Source organism: Microchirus variegatus (assembly GCF_963457635.1).
Source record: "Microchirus variegatus genome assembly, chromosome: 23".
NCBI classification, from domain to species: domain Eukaryota; kingdom Metazoa; phylum Chordata; class Actinopteri; order Pleuronectiformes; family Soleidae; genus Microchirus; species Microchirus variegatus.
In genome coordinates this window covers 9,529,038-9,548,981 of record NC_139824.1, presented here as the reverse complement: position 1 = coordinate 9,548,981, position 19,944 = coordinate 9,529,038, and the positions used below count along the sequence as shown (strand labels likewise).

The 19,944-nt window shown below is 41.0% G+C and overlaps 2 protein-coding genes across 2 annotated transcripts in view; one reads left to right on the top strand and one right to left on the bottom strand.

Annotated features, from left to right (window-relative positions):
• Positions 1-157: 157 nt before the first annotated feature.
• Positions 158-3,066, bottom strand: ints12 (integrator complex subunit 12). The gene is made up of 7 exons (XM_083909280.1): positions 3,002-3,066; positions 2,367-2,530; positions 2,129-2,275; positions 1,844-2,025; positions 1,566-1,725; positions 1,272-1,415; positions 158-841 (listed from the first exon to the last, which is right to left on the bottom strand). Exons 2-7 carry the CDS (start codon positions 2,520-2,522, stop codon positions 284-286), a joined length of 1,347 nt encoding a protein of 448 aa, XP_083765406.1. The 5' UTR covers positions 2,523-2,530; positions 3,002-3,066; the 3' UTR covers positions 158-283.
• Positions 3,067-3,400: 334 nt separating this feature from the next.
• Positions 3,401-19,944, top strand: part of gstcd (glutathione S-transferase, C-terminal domain containing) — a gene marked incomplete at its 3' end in the record, with an annotated part of 38,772 nt that continues 22,228 nt past the window's right edge. The window contains exons 1-5 of the mRNA XM_083909363.1: positions 3,401-3,472; positions 3,655-4,092; positions 5,299-5,757; positions 7,021-7,290; positions 10,296-10,389. Coding sequence (XP_083765489.1) covers positions 3,673-4,092; positions 5,299-5,757; positions 7,021-7,290; positions 10,296-10,389 — 1,243 coding nt within the window. The 5' untranslated portion in view covers positions 3,401-3,472; positions 3,655-3,672. The remainder of the gene's footprint in view (positions 3,473-3,654; positions 4,093-5,298; positions 5,758-7,020; positions 7,291-10,295; positions 10,390-19,944) is intronic.

Here is a 19,944-nt window from a genome sequence, read left to right as displayed (position 1 = left end):
TAACTTTGTCCTGCAGGATATAATGATTCACATTATGTTGCACCGCATGCCACAAAGCCATTGATACAAGCAGTTTATAAGAGGAGGATTATTTAATAACATTTGCTGATTTAAAAAGTGACAGTCACGTTTGCAATGTTTGTATTTGTTAGAGCAGAACGACACAGAGTCCAGCAGCATTTACACAAAGTAAGATTCAAGTATTAGACTGGAATACAATGTTGTCACCAAATTCACACTTTTATTTTCTACTCCTTCAGATCTTCTTCTCCTCCATCTCTACTCATTTCTTCAGTTTCTTTTGCGCCGCTTTCTTCTTTACTAGTTGAAGACGCTTCATGGCATTGAGCTGGGACTCTTGAGAAGTCGGTGCTTTGTCCCCTGGTGCAACCTTCGACCCGTTCCCATTGTTCCCGTTGCCCCCTCCGTTACTGCCTCCGTTTCCTCCTGCGCTTGCCTGGGAGCTGCTCGGGGAACCTCCCCCTGACGAAGCAGAGCCTTTCCCTTGACTTTCGCCACTCGACGAGCGGTTAAGTGGCTGCTTACCCAGGGTCAGAGGAGGAGGTTTCAGAGGCACCTGGCTGGAGCTGTTTCCGTTGCCCCCCGCAGGTACCTTAGCGCTCCCAAGTCCTGACTTCGCTCCGGCTAGTCCAGAGAGCCCAACGGGTTTCTGGCCAGAGGGAGCTGCCAAGGTCTTACTGCTTCCACTTGGTCCAGAGGAGCCCAGTTTGGAGCTTGGAGGAAGAGCAGAGCTCGTCTTGGCACCAAATGCAGCCCAGCCTGTGAGACCACTGCTGGAGGAGGAGCTGTTCGCGGTGGGATTGGCTGATGTTGCGGACGCCTGTGTTAAATGAAGAACAGCATAATTATCAGTGCAACAACATCTACATTCAACACATATTGTAATGCTCTGTAGCCACTAGTAGTCCCATTTTCAATCACCACTGATAACAATGCACAATGAGATTTCAGTATTGCTCTAAAGGGGTGTAGAAATGGTTTCTACAGCCTTGGTAATTAAATGACAAAAGACCACAACAGTAATTTAATCCTTTGGGGCAGGTCACTGTTTACATTTGACCTGAATAGCTTCATGTTTATGAACCTGCAATTTACCTGCAAGCCATACAACTCAAAACAAACAAACTAAAGTGTCATTCCCATTGTTGCTGGTGTTTACATCAAGTCAATCAAATCACTGTCTAAAAGAAACACGTTTGCCATCAAAATAACTACAAGGTGAATACATTTAAAGTACTGGGAACTCATACCTTCAGTTCGGTTCTTTTGAAGGCTTGGAAGGTGCTGGCTGTGTCTGGTTTGGATTTCATCTCCGTCTTTTTGACGAGTGTGTCTTTTACAACAGGCGCTGATGACGCAGATCCGGGGGACGGCTTCTGTGGAGGTTTCTGGGCCTAGAGGACAAACCAAAAAAAAAGTTTGGATGAGGTGAAGTCACCATGCATGCATGTTTATGAGGGGCTGTTAAGAGGCATGAATCATGGGCAAATAGGTGACTGTATGAGTGTCTCAGGTGTGTGAGAGAGCATTTGTATTTTCCTCACCATACGTTTCATTTGCCTGGTGCAGCGAGCGCAATACCACACAAGTCTTGGGTCATTCACTTCTTTGTCTGTCACCTGGGGCTTGTGACAGTCCTGGTGGTATAGGTTGTGACACTCTTGGCACTCTACCAACTGGTTTCCCATAGTGACTGTCATTTGTCTACGGTAATTAAAACAAACAAGCACACGCACACAAATATATTAACAACTGTGCAGGAAAATGTACAGGAGCTAATACAAAATTCAATGTAATGTATCTACTAATGATTTCCATGTACCTGCAAACCACACAAGCCAAGCCCATTTCCATGGCAAAGTCATCAGCGTTGGTCTCATCGTTGTCGTTAACGTTTGCCAGGAGGTCTTTACTCGTCTGAACGGTAATTGGAGAAGCGCGATTCTCCTGCTTCTCCAAACGAGGCTTTTTTGGTGGGTCCACGTCAACCAAGTCAATTCTAACCTGTTGGCCAGTTAAAAAGGAGAGGTCAAAATCACTTCCTAGGTTTTCATTAATTTTAGAAAGTATTTTTTTTCTGCAAAAACATTTTAAAAAGATCGAGTACCTTCTCAGCCGGTCTCTTCTCTGCCTCTTTTTTGATTTTCTCTGATTTGTTGCTGCTGCTGCTGCTGGAGGAAGAAGAGTTTGAGGACTTTGAGTCCTGTTTACTTAAGCTCAGTTTTGACACAGACCCTTTGGACACCTCTATATCCTGAAAAATATCATAGTACAAAATGGTCAGCGTTAGAGAAAAAGGTAACACCAATTTACAGAGCAAATTAAATATGTGTTGAATTCATTACTTTAAGTGATGAACGGTAAGATGAGTCACTTCCTCTTGAGAGGGACTCATCCAGTAAAGCTTTGAGTTTCTCAACTGAGTCTTTACTCTTGGAGTGCAGGTAACTCAATCCCTTAAGGAAGATGGGATCCAAATCCAAAGTGACAGGTCCGGCCATAGCTTGAACTGTGAATTGGGAAACAATGTGATCTTTTAAAGTTTCAGTTACCACATCATAAATACCAGTAATAAAGACTCTTTTTCAATCTAACTGAACTGCAATCGGTTGGAATAAGGTAAAGAGGCAACACGTTGTCTATCTGTAAGGTTTAATACAGCATCTGCAGCGTCGGGTAACATTACAGGCATAAAGTGGCGATTGAGCAAATGAATGATGGTGTCATGCAATAAAGGACAAGAAGTGCAGAGTAAAGTGTGGAAAAGTTTAAAATTGTCAATACAAGCTGTCTTTTCAATGGCTCATCTTAGTGCTCAACACTTAGGATGACTGATACTATTGTGGAGATAAATAAATACAGGCGTTACAATTGAGGAAATTAACGAGGACTCATAAATGACTGTAATGCACAGTGACTAAAGTTATAACACGTTTATAAAACATGACAGATGATTAACGTCAGCTCGATTTTACAGTACCGTTCACTCTCTTGGCGGAAAGAAACGTCCTGTGATCCGATAACTTGGTTTTTGTAGCAGCACTTCCTGACAAAAGAAAAACAGGCAGCCACAACGGACCTTCGTTTAAGGACCTGTGCAACCGCGATATATTCCCGGAATACACACACACGGAACCATGCATAAAATCCATTCCCGCCCACACCTTTTTAAATAACGTACTTTATTTAAAAATACTATTAAACGTGTTAAATATATATTTTTTGAAGTGTGTATTTTTTTTCTTTATATAGACTTTATTATACGTGATATTTCCATTAGTATTTATTTGTAATTAGAGTCCTTATTCGATATCAAACAGACGATGGCGCTGTGGAGCTAGCTTAGCCTTAGCGCACGTCAAGAAGAAGTGCTGCCTCCAGGAAGCGTACACGATAACAACGTGGGTTTAATGAAACTGCCGGTGTACATGATATCATTCCTAAACCTGCAGTGAGTATCTTTTAGTGTTATTTAAGCACCGGAACTGAAAGTTATATTTTATCTAACATATCTGAGTTTCCATTATCTAATTTACTAAACCGAAGCTGGTTTTCTATGGTCGGGAATGCTGTTGCTGAATACTATTTAATAACCCCCCCTATATAATTATTATCATTATCTGTACTCTGCAGGTGTACCGGTATTTGAGAATGACGTACACGGAGGACAAGCAGCAGCAGCAGTCAACGCTTTATTTAGCGGTTAGTTGCCAAAATGAGGAGCCTCGTCTGCCGCTGCACACTTCAATCGCCCTGTTTCTTCTGTCTTACTGCGAGTGCAAGTCTTTCAAAGTGCTTCTGGTCTTCACCAAACCTGGCTGCTCCCAGTCACTGAAATGTCAGCTGCCAGAGTCTGTGGACGTGTCTGACACTCAACTGGAAGATCTGCCTCAGTTGGTGAAGGGCTGCCGTCTGCCTGCTGTACTGGACGAGACAGGACGGCTCTGCAGAGCCGGACTGGCAGTGGTCCTGAGACACATCATCAACAAAACCTTAGAGTTTGACTCTTCCAGAAATGATGTGCTGGCATTGCTGGGCTTCAAGAAGACCTGTTTGAAGGCCTGTGCTGAGGTAAATGTTTAGCAGGGAAACACTGCTGCCTACACACTCCACACACAACACATACTCCCACCATCACTGAAGAAAATCACTGAAGTCAAAACAGATACAGATGAATGATGATTAAACGGTACATAATTATGCATTCAAAAAATAAATAAAATAAAATAATCTACCACTTTATCCTCCACCGGAAGGTCGCTGGGGGTGCTGTGCCCATCTCAGCTGACATAGGGCGATAGGCGGTGTACACTGGACAGTTCGCCAGTCCATCGCAGGGCCACACAAAGGGACAAACAACCGTTCACTCACACTATCACACCTATGGTCAATTTAGAGTGAGAAGAATCCCCAAATCTGCATGTTTTTGGACTGCGGGAGGAACCCGGAGAACACCCGCGCACACACCGAGAGAGAATATACAAACTACATGCAGAAAGGCCCATGTTCCAACCAGGTCTCAAACTCGGGTCTTCTTGCTGCAAAGGCAAGAGTGCTAACCACTACGCCAACTGTGTGGTTGGCATCATGAATATTTAAAATAAAATAAATGGGGAAAGGCTGGGGCCGGGCAATGATGCCAACAACATTACCACAACTAAGAGCTTCAACTCAGTTGACAGTGAAAACCATCGCAACAAAATATCTTATGGTCAAATTCTGTGCTCTAATCCTGTTTAAACAACCAACAAACTGTGGTCTCAGACTCCTCAATAATCAGAAAACAACAAACACATGTCAAACAAAGACACATTTCACACATTTGAGGCAAAACGGAACCTGAGCTATGTGGTAAAGTTCATCTGTAAAATGCTCAGACATTACAGACATGCTTAGCCTCAGTTACAATGAAATTATTAATTGTTTTATGTAGTTATTCAATTATTGCTCAGCTGTAGGTTGGATTAGACTAGGTTATGTTAAACTGTATGACAGGTAGACCTGTTTAAAATGCCTTTTTGTCTTCAACTCTTCTATTCCTTGAATGAAGAAATGTCAAGCCCTTAATTGTTAAACCACTTCTCTTAATTGTTGTGACTTCATGATGACATCATTTGGTTTGATGACATGTCTTTGTTGCATCTCAGTGAAGCCACAATCACAGTGTCAGAAGCCATAGAGAGCCATCAACACAATAAGCAGCTCATCAGTGTTTTTCAATTTCAAGGGCAATGTTTTAAATAATTTTTTCCATCTTAATTCTTCACTCTTATTAAGGTGAGCAAGTGGACCAGACTGTGTGAAACCGGCATCCCCTCTGCTGTTGAAGAACACCTTCAAAATCCGACAAATCAACACTGGCATCTTCCTCTTTCCATCCTCTCCTTGGAGCAAAGGCTAGCGGAGCCTGTCAAAGTCCACAATGATGACAAAATACGCCGACAGAAGCTCCAAGAGCAGAGACGGAATAACAAGAAGGAGTCCCCCGAAGGCAGAGGGGATGTGGACAAAGTGTCCAACGCTGGACAGTCGCCTCAGCTCTGTGATGGACTCGAGCTTCGGGCCGCTTTAGCCAAGCTCTCTGTGGATTCAGTTCCAGCTGTGACCACTAGAGAGAACTCTGAGATCAGGAAAGTGAAGACGACAGATCTGCCTCCACTGGAGCACGTGTTTGCTGAAGGGCTGTACTTCACTCTGACTGATGTGGTGCTGCTGCCGTGCATCCATCAGTACCTGGTATGAGCCTTGGAGTTTATAAGTTATGTCTTTCAATGTTGAATCCTTACTTCTAAGGAGGCGCTCCCTGCTTTCATTACTGGGTTAGGGTTGCACATAATATGGATATATGAAACAAGTCAAATGTAATTTTCTTATTTCTTTGCTACATCTTTTAAATTATTACACAGACTTTTTACACTGTAAACTAAATTCTCACTAATGGTAATATGAGCAAGCAAGTGTAACCATTTTAGGTGTTTGCTGGCTTTTTACTGCCTTTATGCTGATGACCTGTCAGATTATACAGTGCATGGCATTAGCTTTTGACACCGATCTCGGGTCCATTCAGGTAGAAAAGACTCACTGCGTCAGACTTGGCACAGGTTTTATTCTCAAAGGTGGTCTGGAGCTGCCTGGCAAAGAGTAATAACAGTGTATTTGAGTTTCTATTCAAATGCAGCAGGTCAAAAATGCATTTGACTGACTTAATTTAGGTAAATGTTTTTCTCTCTTCATTCAAATCAAAAATCAAAAATGGGTGGGTGAAATTGTGATGCTTATCTTAAAAAAAAAAAAAAAAAAAAAAAAAGACTTTCAGTGGAATTTCAAAAGCTCATGAGCTTTTGTGAATATTCATTACACGTAATGATTGCATATTTTATAAGTAAAGCTCGTGGCAGCAATTAACATGACGGCAGCAGAGGTGAGAGAGCACCAGACCTGTCTAGCTATTATTAAGTAGAGTATTGATTAGGAATGCTGCTCTGACTGGCACTGAAGTGGGTCTTCACCTCGATTTCACCCTTCAGCCGTCACCCAGATATTCCTCAACTGTGGGAATAAACCGAAGTTCCCACAATGAGGCTTTTAGTAGTCAGCTGTGCTCCACTGGTTTCCAGTTTCACACTCAGCCTAGCATGTCTCCTCTTAACGGCCATCACTGTCCACAACACATGCAGCCACGACAGATCCTTTCCAGTCCACCCACTTGCTGTGCCACTGTGTCCTTCTCTTTTTCCTTCCGTCTTCCACACACAGTCACACAAAGTGACAGTGCTTCTCTTATCACATCTCTGTTAGTGTCCTTACTCTCTGCTCCTGCCAGAGAGTCTGTTTTGAGGTTATTTCCCACTTGCATCACGTGTATCTCTCTACACCAATGTGATGAGTGAGTTTTTGATTCGACATCCCTCTCAGTTGGATATCACACGCCAGATTAGTCAAATAATTAATTAACATTGTTTTTTTTTATGTCACTTTAATTCTTGTTGTCTTTGATAGTGTTCCCTCCAAGCCCATGCTGCGAGCCTTCTGCAACAGCTCCCCCACCTGCTGTGTTGGTACAGCCGTGTTCAGGAGGTACCAGGCGTTCTTCGGGCAGCCAAGGCTTGTGGAATGGCTCTTTCCATCCCCCAAGTTCCCACGGTCAGTCTCCCAGGCCTGCCAGCAGAGAACAACGCTACCAACCTAGTGGAGCAAGAAGACAACCAGGACACGACCACTCAGCAGCCTTTTGTCGGTGGCCCCAGGCCCACAATGACGAAACTAAAAGTAAATGATTACATTTCCCTTACTCGTTTCTCATCATGTTTTACCTCTTGTGTTTTTCACACACAAATACATAGAGTGTAAATTCAACCTGCTGTCTCCCATTGTGCCTTCACAGCACAGATGGATGGTGTGCAGCCTCCTACAGAGGTTGTTAACATTATCCCTATAATTTCCCTATAAATTCCATTTTCTGCTGGTTGTGCCTCCAGGCGAGTAGCTCTAAGTAAATATTTTTGGCTTACGGCAAACCTTCTTAATTGTTGAACTTGTGCACTTTCTGTCAGGGCTTTAACACTTTAAGTGTTTATAGTTACAGGATTAACATTTTAAGTGGACTATTTAACGGTCTTAAGGTGCTTATCTGCATACACAATTTTCTCCTCCCCGAGGTTGTTTGACTGACATATATTTATCAGTTAAGACCGAGCGACCTAAGTCATGGCCTTCTTTTAAAAGTAACAGAATCTGATTCTAAGTGTCGTGCTTTACTACCCTTGGTAGAATTCAAAACACTCGCTTCAGTATTCTCAGTGGATCCTGTTGCCGCTTGCAGTAAATGCAGACCGTGCACATTCAGCTTATCCTCGTCTCAGGTGAAATAAAAAAAAGAAAAGCAATGACCAGTCCCAAACAAAACAATGTTTTATAGCCAGGCTTGTAATGGCTGACAATCTTAGTGTGAAGACATAAGACAGCACAAAATGTGCATCCACATTCCTAAAATGTAGTTCCCCAAGCCACTGTTGGCGAGACACGCAGTCACACACTTTTATAGCTTTCTTAGCTCCGTAGCGCAGCAAATAACCTAGTGCAACATAACTTGTTAGCTTTTCCAGCAGGAGGTTAACAGTCCCAGCTGTTTGGAAGGAGATGGTCTCACTCAGCTCTCACTACTGAGCCCTCGAACTGTACCCTTGGCCTTGTTGCTCTGCTCCCCCAGCAAATATATTTTGTGATTTCCTGCTGGCTAAGTGTCTATAACAGCGTGATATTAAGTGACGGGAAGAGAGCAATGGGAGAAAGCAGTAAAACAGAGATTGACTGAGGCTGAGTGAGCTGGGTGGTCAGGATGGGATGTGTCTCTGGCTGCGCCAAGTCACCGGATGAATTTTAGTGAGACAGCCACAGATGTGCTCAAATGACAGTTTTCATGGCACGTTGAAATCAGACATTAAAACTGAGAGGAATGCACACATAGACACACACCCACACAATGGCTGGGATTACAAGGATGGCTACGTGTCGCTCCCATAATGTCTGCAATGCAGCTGTTGCGTTGCCTTGGCCAAATTGCCTCTGCGTGTGTGCGCGCTAATGTGTCCTCTTATGGAAATCGTGTGTCTGCCAAGGCAAGTGCGCCTGACGCGGTGACACGCGATCCGTCACCGCTGCTAACCGGAGGCACTGGGATCATCTCCCTACTACACTGTCCACATTATAAATGGATCATAAAATCTGCCTCTTTCCTCACTTCAGTTAACACACACTGATGCGTGCCATCAAACTGCCAGTGCAATGAAGTGTAGACGCACACAACACACAACTTGTTAACCAAAGGTAAACACCATATTGCAAGGTTGAAACATGTCTGCTGCTCTTACTCCCGACTTACCTGAAGGCTCTCTCACTCTTCGCGGTCGATATTGTTTGATACCAACAATAATCTAAGGTAGCAATAAAAATAGATCCTTAATTTTCTTTTGGAAGAACAGTAAAGCCTTAGTTCCATAATCTGGGATAACTTGTTTGTTTCTGTCCTTGTGGAAACTGGTTCACTGAACCAATCATCTACTGTACATGCCATTTTATATACTCAGCTACTTTTGCCTTGTTGAATATTTTTGGCCCTTAAATGTTGCTTTTACCAGTTAAAGGGGACATTTTATGCAAAATCAACTTTTTATTCATTTATATACTTATATTTTCTCTGGAGGTCCTATCAGTCGGCAAGGTCTGAAAAAAGATGACTCGCTCATGTTTTTGTGGTCCTCCTCATTCTAAGTACAGGAGATAAAACATGTGATGTTGACTTCCGCAATCCTTGGGACGTCAATGAATAACAATCATCGTGGACCTTTGTACCTGTGCAGCTTATAACTAAATAACTTCTTTAGATTAAATGAATTCATGATTTCTCAAAAGCCCAGCTTTAATTAATCTTCTTTGTGAGAAACTGTAAACCTCCCGTGCCTTCAGCCTGTGAAAAAAACACAGTATAATCTCAGTATGTTGTAGCTGCAGATGGTGATGATAAAAATGTTTTCAGTAAAATAGTGTTTATTGCACGGCTGTTGTGTTCCATATCGTTCAGTGCGTCCAGTGCATCAATATGCTGCTGCACATATTGTGATACAGTGGTCATTGATGTAGATTATTCGTTTTTTTTTAGTTTTTTAATCATCACGAAATGCATTTGAAACCTTAAATAATACCAAATATAAGGTTATTTTTCAGACCACTGTACAATAAGCCATATTATTGTTATTATTATTATTATTCCTGCACCACACACACCTTCATGTTTATAGGTATTATTATTAAGAATATTTGAATAGTCGGAAAGCCAGTGGAAATATTTACATAAGAGGGGTTTTATTAGTCAGTTTCTAATAATATTCCCTTTTTTCCTTCCTTTATAGCCCTTTTGAATCACCCACTCATTGTTCCTGCTCTGTTTATCTTTAAAGAGCCTTTTCTCTCTGCCTCTCAATTTTTGTTTCTGCTATATATATCTAGTGAGTATTGTATTTACAGTAACAGTATGTACTGCACTGGAAAAACATTTGTCCTCTCTTGGGACAGTTATAAGTTCACTAGCTGTAGTTTTTCTCTGCAATAGCCTTAGATAAATATGAAGTAAGGTAAAAAAAAAAAAAGGCACTTGTTCAAGAGCAACTCTCTTTTGATTTGCTTCATTTACAACCGTTTGGAACGCAGGACCTCAAGGCCTTTGTGTGGTTTCTATGGTAACCCGTATGTCTCTGTCTTGTGTGTTCCTCCCTTAGGAAAACGGCATTGAGGCAGTCTTCACTCCGCATCCTTGCCCTGCGTGGACCCTCCCGTGGGACAGCTTACCAGGAGCGATCAACCCCACTGAAAGTAAAGTCAAACCTCTGCCTCGTGGCTCCCCCACTTTGCTTCCTACATTTTCCTTTCGCTGCTCTGCCCTTGCACTCATCTCTGTGCTTATTTTCTCGCCGCTTGTTTTATCCAAATACACCTTTTGCTCTCTCTCGCATTAAAACCTCCTTCTTTCTTGGTCAAAGTGAAAACACATGCCACTGATACAGTAAATACAGGAAGAGAGAGTAACGAGTATAGATGTTTACATAAAACCTTCCCATCCCGCTGTGGCCTGGTAAATTTCAGAGGCACCTTGAGGAGTCTTTCCATTCAGACTCAGCTGGATCTTTTTTTCCCCATGTGCCGCCTCACTGTAAAGAAATTTAAAGTGCTTATCTCGATACTTTATCCTCCCCCTGTTGAGACTGTGGAAGAAGGTCTATGACAACAAGACAAACATGCAAAATCATGCACACACAGAAGGAAGACACGATTAACTTCCATTATCAATCGTGAGTATATGCATTAGTGGACACTGATTGACGTCAGAGCAGTATTTAATTGGCAGTGAAAGGATCTTGATCTTTTGCCAGGATTTTTTTCTACCCCTCTATTATTAATAAGAAATTTTTAAGCTGCTTCAATAAATCACTGGGATTATCACACTGAAAGTGGATATGAAAAAAGCACTTACATTTACAATCCATAATCTACATTTTTAGATATTTACTTTTATCGTAATCACATGAACCCTTTTCTTGCAACCATTCCGTTTCGCTTGTGTGGAAAATTGCTAAATGAATCCTCATCGCTGGAGTTGCATGGTGCAGTGAGTTCAGAAAGAATCCTGCGTCCTTAAACCTTTGTGCAGACACGCTCTCTTCTTTATGACAGCAGGGTTTTTTTTTCTGGTTTTTTAAATGTCAGTTCAGTCTTATTTTGATTCTCAGACAAAAGCCATGGATGCTTTACATGAACATAGAAAAATATACAGGACAATACAAAAGCAGAGTATGGTGACATGTTTGTGGATTTTTTTCCATAAACTGCATGAGTATTAATTTTGTCAGACTTGATATCCTAATTGAATAATTTCTGTTTTCATCAATTCACAAGTTGCTAATTTAAATTCATTTTAAATTTTTACCGCACGTCAATTGAATTGACGCAACATTTAGTAGAAGTGTGTTTATTATTGGTGCTGCATCCATACTCCCCAGTCTTCAGTTCAAACGTCAAACTACTGTACTGTGTTACATGTCTGTAAACTTGATATTATTGTGTTGCTGCATTGCAGTAAAACCTTTTTGAGTGCCTTTTTATAAATCAGGTTATGGATGAAAACACCTTCAAACATAACTTTAGTGGATGTCCTGATCAGGTTTTGATGCCCCCCTGAGTCTGATTTGATCTTTTTCTATAGCGTATCTGCTGATACTGAGTCCTCATCTCTTGATACTTATATTTTCCTAGATAAACAGTGCTGTGTTTGTGTAGTATGTTGTTAAACTAAGACCAAAATGTTGGAAAATATTGCTATTTTCTTGTTGTTTAAATCAAGTTACAGCGATGCTCACCTGCTTTGGTCCCCACTAAATCGTCTGTGTGCGGCGAAAAGACAGCATATTAAAATATAACCAACTATATCAAACACGGGTAATATGAAATACATGCCACTTAAAGTCCGAACCAACAAAAGCCCTGCTACACTCAAAAGCTACATGAAGAACCTGTTCACTAAAGTAGCCGGTGCATGTGGGAATTTTTGCAGGCGGAGTGAAAGATCAAGGCTTTTAGCTGATTTTTTAAATTATTATTATTTGAAGTACAAATTAAGTCCAAACAAAATGACAAAAAAATTTCCCTTTTTCCTCCGACTTGTTAACTGCCCAATTTTATGTGTTGTTTGGACAGGCATTTGTCCATGGAACAAACTAATCACACATTTCAGTCGCAGTATCCCCGCCTGACATCTTAACATAAGTGCACTTGATGTGGGCAGCAGTGCATCTATTCTGAAAGTGAGAGTTGAGAAGAGAGACTGAATTTTTTCGCCGTCCCACTTTTGTCGGCGCCGCATGATAAACGGCGCCGTTGATATCTCCTGCTGCAGTGCTTGGCTGGTAGGTAGGTAGCCGCCGCATTTCAGTACTGTGTAATTAAAGAGTAGCAGAGATGAAAGGCAGCCAATTTGTCCTGAACTGCTGCGTGTGGGCTTTCCCATCTATCTGATCTTACAGTGTACACAAATGGCTACGCTCACACCCACACGTACAGCAGTACATGGAAGATTGCAGTGTTTCCCCCTTTTACGCATACATTCCCATACCTGTTAAACAAACACAACACGAGTCTTTGAAAGCCGTATTTATAGGTGTCTTTTTTGAAGTGTTTCAATAGATTTGGCTCTGTACTCCACAGCATTGGATTTTAAAATGGAACAGTGATGCTGGAACAGAAGTGCTGACATTCAACTTTAATTTGAGTGTTTACATTCACATGCAATGAACCATGTACAAATTATAGCTCTTTTTATTCATACGCCCCCAAAGTGTAAATTAGAATTGTAATATGCACATGCATTATGAATGCGTGAACGCCTTAAGGCCTTCTTGAAGCTGAAAGTCAGCGTTGTAATTATGTAGTTGTTCTCATCTGAAATGCACTGTATTAATGATGCATCAAATGTGAAATTCGGCGCTGAAACTGATATAGCTGCACGGCACCAATACCAATATTTTATTTAGTTGCTTTTTCTTTTTTTCTTTTGTGGCACGGGACACAAAGAAAGTCTTTTAAGCCCTTCACACTCTCATTATACTAAGTTAAGAAGCTTGATTGGGCTCTTTTTCCAACTACTTTCTCAATTAAAAGATTGTTTTCATGATACATAGCCCATAATAACATTGTCGTCTTGATAGGAAAATGTCATCTCTTTTGCAGATTGACTGATAACACTCTACAAGGCGGATACAAATATACAGCTGATAAAATGGCGCGCCCCTAATTATATTTAAGATGAAGACACATTCATGCTCTTTCATTGTTTTGTGTATAGCTCAACTAATTTGCATTCAGTGGCAACAAATCCTACACACAGATGGTCAGGTAGGCACAATGTACAGAGAAACAAAGGGACCTCTGTGAGTGTGATTTTTTTTTTTTCTTCTTTCTCCCCCAGTGGGGAATGCTGCATGGCCAAATGTGGTGAGGTCTGTCTGCAGGCGGGTAAACAGCAATGTGAATACAGGAACCATTGTATAGAGCAGCCAGTGTCTTGTCTCCAGTGCTTCACTTAATAGAAGGAGGAGGGTGGCTGGGAATAAACGCGGGCTAGAATGATGGAGTGTGTGACAGTGGAAGATTGAGATAGGGCTGAGACCGCATGAGGGGAGACGGGGGTTATCAGGAGAAAACAAGGTAGGGGTAGAGAGGTGAACGAGACAATGAGGCATGAAAGAACGAGGGGAGGGCCTGTGAGGAAACCGCATAGTTGTCATGCTTGAGACATGCTGCTGTTAGGTCCTCCAGGCTTGTTTTGGTACAAGGAAATGGGATGAGTTTTCATGTCTTCGGTTACAAGAGTATGACAGAAGTTGAACGAGTGGCGTGAAAACTGGCTCCATTAGTCTTCTTCTCCCTGCTTCAGCAGTTTATTTTTCCCTTTTCATTCATTTTTTTTTTTTTTTTGTGGTTTAAACTATGACGCCATTACAAAAAGCTGAGCTATTACCGTCTGGTTATTTGTAGAAAGGTAATCGCTTTTGACAATCATTTTTCAAACATGACGTCCACATGCACACATCCCATGCTATAGGGGTAAGTGCACCTGGAGATTTGTTAAAGAGGGGAAAAACCTCAAAAAATCTGGAAAAACACTTCTACAAATAAGTGTAATGTTAAAGTAAATTCACACAATTTTCAGCTCTTCTATTCTCTTCATGGAACATCAGGCTCACTGCACTATATTGTGTCTGTGTGTGCGTGTAGTCAACTTACTGTGTCATGATGTTGCTCAGCCCGTAGCATTGCAGCTAATGGCTGCTTTTATGGGGTCGATTGTTGCAGTAAAGGCTATTCAGCAATGTGATGGCCTTGCAGTGTTAAGTGGTTTAGTGGCATCCTGAGGCAACGTTTAACAGAGTGGCACTACTATGTTTGCAGCTGAGCTGAAACCTCTGCTCTTTTAAAAACATTCTCCTGCATTGTCATCATCATCATCATCATCAGTTATGGTCCATCCCGTTCAGCGCTTTGCTTGTATTTTATATGTCGCCCATTGGGTCTCATGATTAGTTTAACATCTGTCATGCTTAGTTTCCGTTTACCCCAGAAATGTTGGTGGATTACTGGATTGTGTCTGTAACATGCATCAAAGACAGAATATCAGTGGAATATTGTTACTATGTAGGTGGATGTGTATGTTTTCCGTCTTGTGTATAAAAGCTTCTCCAGGATGCTTCATGTCTTCTCTGACACAGCCTTGTTATATCCGTTTCATTCCCTGTTGGATCAGGTTGGCTCTCTGTAATGGGTCTGATTTCCCCTCAGGCATTTCATCTAACTGTTATTGAACTTGGATGAAGATAATTAGCTGGATTTGATTCAAGTCCAGATTTATGAATTTCCCATAGCATTTTCTTGGAGTAGAGTAGTTATACTGAATAGGTGCCCTGAAGGCACAGTGTGGTTTCTTTAAGCTGCATTATCATTTAAAAGGGAACCAAGGTGGTGATTTTATTTTGTTACCGAGTGAGAATTGTTTCCTTCATGTTTTATCATCTGACAGTTCAAACATTGTTATACCTAACGTGTGTGTGTGTGTGTATGTGTTAGTAGTATTTATAGTATTTAAGTATTTATAGCAAATTTCTGTTATTGCTGTTTAAGAAAGGGTTGAGATTCTTTCAAAATGGGATGATACTGCTCGAAATATCTGTATTTACAATGTGCGTCACTCAACACTCAAAGCTGTAATATGTCATTTTTAGATAAGCTGTTCACACAATGCTGATCAATGAAAAGTAGATGCAAGTACATTTACTGACATATCAACTTCTTTTCTTGCACAAATTCAAGCACTTTCAGTGATAAATGTCTATTTAGGGCAGCACTTTCAAGGGTCTTGAACAAAACATTTAAAGTGGTAGATAATGGATGGATGGATGGATGGAAAAGCACTTGGAGAGCGCAGACCTCCACCAAGGCAGCTCTGACCCCCCCCTTTTTGGACTTTGAAAATCTACTCTTAGTATTGACATTTTGGCAACATATAAAATAATCATTCAAGGGGGAAATGCTGTGAAAAAGTTGTAGGCACAGTGCCCACACTCTTAGAAATAAAAGGGCTGCATATCTTATAAGTAGAACCATATAAGGTTCTTCGGCTTGTCCTCATAGGAGAACCATTTTTGGCTCCAGGTAGAACCTTTTTATAAAGGTTCCACCAAGAAACCTTTTAAAACCCTTTATCAGGAAAGGGGTTTGAAAGGGTTCTCTGGATCAAAATGGTTCTTACTGGAACCATTAGTGTTACCAAGAACCCTTGAAAAAACTCTTTCTTCGGGAACAGACAAACAAACAAACAAACAAACTCTGGCAAAAACATAACCTCCTTGGTGGAGGTAATTAACAAACCTTCAAGGATTTCAAGGACTTGTGAGAACCCTGCTGGCTGAACCCAGTTGGACTGTGCTGAAAATGCACCCACAAAGAGTTCACTATAGTGTATTCTACTGCTAAGAGTAAACATGAACGTTCAGTAAAACTCGTCCAGTGTTGAAAGTGCACGCTTCTCCAATAGAACACAGAGCCAATCAGCCTTTCTAAACAGTTGCTGCTGTTCCTTCACAATGCAGCTCAAAGTATCCTGGGTACATTCTGTAAGAGTTAGACCATATTAAAAGACATATCCTAATACCATGGAAACAAAAAAGCTATTGTCTACCACAGCTGAAGACTCACTCAAGAAGCTGTTTCTGCAATTTAATATAGTAATACAAACTTTAATATCACAATATTTTTTTCTCAAGATCAAGGTGATTGAGACTGACATTGCCATCTCTCCAGCTACACAGCTGTAAGCTGCATGTATAAAAGCTTGCACTCAGATTTTATGTTTGCCTTCGAGGAAAGGTGTGTGTTTGTCAGTTTTGTACTTAGCACTGTCAGTGCATGTGTAATTAAAGGGAAATTGCATGTTATTAAAAGTGGAGATGAAAGATTTTTTGGGAGCACATGTTAAAAATAAATATTACATTGAAGAAATTGTCGTAATTGAGTGTTGGCATGGATATGCGTTTCAACTACGTGCTAGCATTAGGTTTACATCTTATTCCCATGGGCTTACAGCTCCACATAGCAAACAGTGACTCCCAAATCACCGTTCTCTTTCCCGAGTAATTGAACTCATTAGAACCTTTAAATTGAAGGTTTAAAGATGTGCAGTAAACATGAGAGCAAGTACAACAGGCAAGTCAGCTTTGTTATTCTCAATTAGAGGGATAATTGGCACTTTATTTCTCCAATTCAAGTTCAAACACCTCAAGACTCCCCGGAGGTTTACCACAGACTTTCACTATTTATAGTGATGTTTGAGTTGCACCCATTGAAATGCAGAGCCACTGGCAGCCTCCGTGATGAGCTCCTCGCAAATGTCATATCATGAATATTTATTTGCCTCCTTAGTTTTGTTTTGTTCACTAATCTCTGGTAAGGCATTGCTCTGTGAGTACACTTCGCCGGTGTTCAGTGGGTTTGGATTACATTGTATTTCTTGCGCTATTTCACTAGGCTCATAATTAATTGCTTATTTGAGTTTTTAGCCCTGACCAGAATGCAAAACCAAATAATTTAATTTATGCCTTTCCTTTGGAGCACAGTTAAACACCTATCCAAATGATGATGTTTGAAATTGTTGAGTTGACATTTGTGTTAATCCTGATTAATTAAGGATTGCCCTTAAGCCATTTTAGCGTGGAATGCCAGTGTGTGATGTGCACAGAGGTACATGTGGGAGGATTGTTCAATCACACTTTTAAAAACAGCAGATGGTCAACAAAAACAATTAAACACAGTGTGATTTCCCGAAAAAGACTGCAGAATAGTCACTCAGTCACTAAGTGAAATAAACTAGAAAAGCACTCGGAGAGCGCAGACCTCGTCCAAGGCAGCTCAGACTGTCAGATTGGATATGTATCATAGTTTTCTCTTCAGTCAAGAGACATGGTATTACAGTGTTTCTGCAGCAGCTTTGTTATCAGTGTAATGCATCTATCAAGTTGTTATTTGTGTGACGTATCTCAGGAGAGGCAAACATGGACAAGCAATATAATTTCCCACATATCTCTTCATTCCATAACCGAATGTTACTAACCTGGAATACGATTTACATAATTGTTATTCACAGCAGATTATGTTTGACATGAAGAACAAACACAGGTTTGACCAGGTGAAATAAATGTGATTGAGCATCTCGCAAATTCTTAATCCACAAATGTAAATTCTTCTCTAATATGAAGAATGAGTTGAAATTACCTCACAGCGGAGGCATATTTTAACATTTATTTTCACAACCCCTTGTAAACAAAATAAAATGTTTTTTCCCCCATTGTCAAACGTAAGTACCTCAGTTTGCCTTTTCCGTCCCTGCACACAATGATAGTCCTCGCGTCTCAAATATTAATCAGCACAGACTCAAAGAAAAGCTCCAGAATGATTATTGTGTTCTGTATTTGGTGACCACTCTAGTAGATGATGTGTCATCTTTGGTTTCATTGTTGTGCTGGAGATGTGCATAGATTGTACAAGAGACCTCGCATGTAATAAGCCTCAAAAGAAGGTTGCGTGTGGACTTTGGCGTGCACGTGTCCCTTCCTGTACGTCTGTGTTCCACATCTTCTTGTTAGTGGATCTTCCCCTCATGTTTTAACACCCACGTGCCTTTGGCCTCCACTTGGCGAGTCGTTATTTGTGTGTGGGTGTGAGTTTGTGTGTTTTCTCTTTAAGTTTTACTGCTTACGTGTAGAGCATCGTATATTAAAAAAAGCTACGTTTTGCTAAATGCAATTGAGTTATTTTGGATTAAACGGTGTAAAGTGGCAAGATTTGGGCCACCGACAAGAATAAGAGAAAAACTAAAGCTTGTGTGGAGTGTTTTTGTATGCAGGTGGCTCAGTGCGACATAATGATTCATCTATATCCTGCCCTAATTATCTACAGGACACATGCATAGTTTTTGTGTCCAATTGCATTCCCTTGATTCTTGTCCCACTTTCCTTAATAAGAACATTTGTGCAGTGCAAACGCATTTTGCGAAAGTAATAGAAAGAAAACTTGATATGTATCTATTTTGCTATTACAAACGTAAAAACACCTTAGTCAAACGCCTAAATTCTGCCCCAGCAGTGACAATAGAAGCTTCTACGCCGTTAAAGGGCGAATCCTTTTGTTTCGGTCCCATTGTTTTGGCAACCCAGCATTTCATAAGAAAACAAGGAGGAGCAGGAACAGCAGCTGGCTCAGGTCCAACAATCCTTTATTCATCCTTGACTTGGCACTGAAAGTCGAGGGCTGAAAGCCATATTGGAAGATTTTTTTTTTTTTTTTCAAAGGTGGCAGGCCAATAGACATTGACATGGCCCTTCACAGATGCCAGGGTTGTGCCACTTACTCCCTGACTCTGACAGCTCTGGCAGAGTATAGAGAGCAAGGGATGAAGGGGAGGAGTGTGCAATGAATGAAAACGACTACTTATTCTGAAAGAGAAATTGTAGGGGAAGCTTTTCAGGGGACACAACAGTGAGAGCAGATGCATTTCAATATATTGTTGCCTTTATTTTATTAAATTTTTTTTTAATAAAATTAACTTCAGACTAATCTTTCATAGACAAAGCCCACCAAAGTGCGGAAAAAGGAATTATACTTTTGCTTGTAATTTTAGTGAAATTAATATGTGATTATACCTATTCTGTGCCTGAGTTATTTATCACAGTGAAATCTGTTGGAAATTTGTCACAATTTGTTTTTACTAGTGCAGTGCCTGTAGGAAGTATGTATTCCTTTAATGGAAGCTGAAGAAGATTTTTTTGTTGTGACAGTCACAACATCTAGCTATGCCAATGCTAATGGAAAATGAAATTATTTGCATTGTGGCTAATGAGGTTGCACAGTGTTTGTATTATGTTAACCTTATGCTAATGCTAATCATAGCCTCGCTAGCTTACCTTTGGAAACACGTTTTCCCAAGTTAGCCGCAAAGTAGTAGCATGCTACTGCAAAATAAATATGTGCTCGCGTATTGGTGAATGGACACTTCGTCGTTTCAGTATAACACCATGTTCTGCGGTGAACCGTGTGGAAAAAGTCTCACCCACCGTGAGGACAGCCTCTTCACTCCCACCTCCCTGCTCCAGACAGCACAGCTGCTGCTGATGAGCCGCTGCCTGCCTGGTGCAGCATGATAAATCAGTGAAAATTAAAATTCCTCCAAAAAATATGAAAATCAAGGATGCACACCATCGGGCCATGCTCAACCCATATCCAAAGTCTTAGGGCAATCTGACTAACGGTCAGCGAGATATGCCTGTCACA

Bases quoted from the DNA above. Each gene is read 5' to 3' on its own strand.
- ints12 (XM_083909280.1), bottom strand. From the start codon at position 2,522: ATGGCCGGACCTGTCACTTTGGATTTGGATCCCATCTTCCTTAAGGGA. The intron at 2,276-2,366 runs GTAATGAATTCA...GATATTTTTCAG, and splicing joins CTTACCGTTCATCACTTAAA to GATATAGAGGTGTCCAAAGG. The intron at 1,726-1,843 runs GTACATGGAAAT...TAATTACCGTAG, and splicing joins TTGGCTTGTGTGGTTTGCAG to ACAAATGACAGTCACTATGG.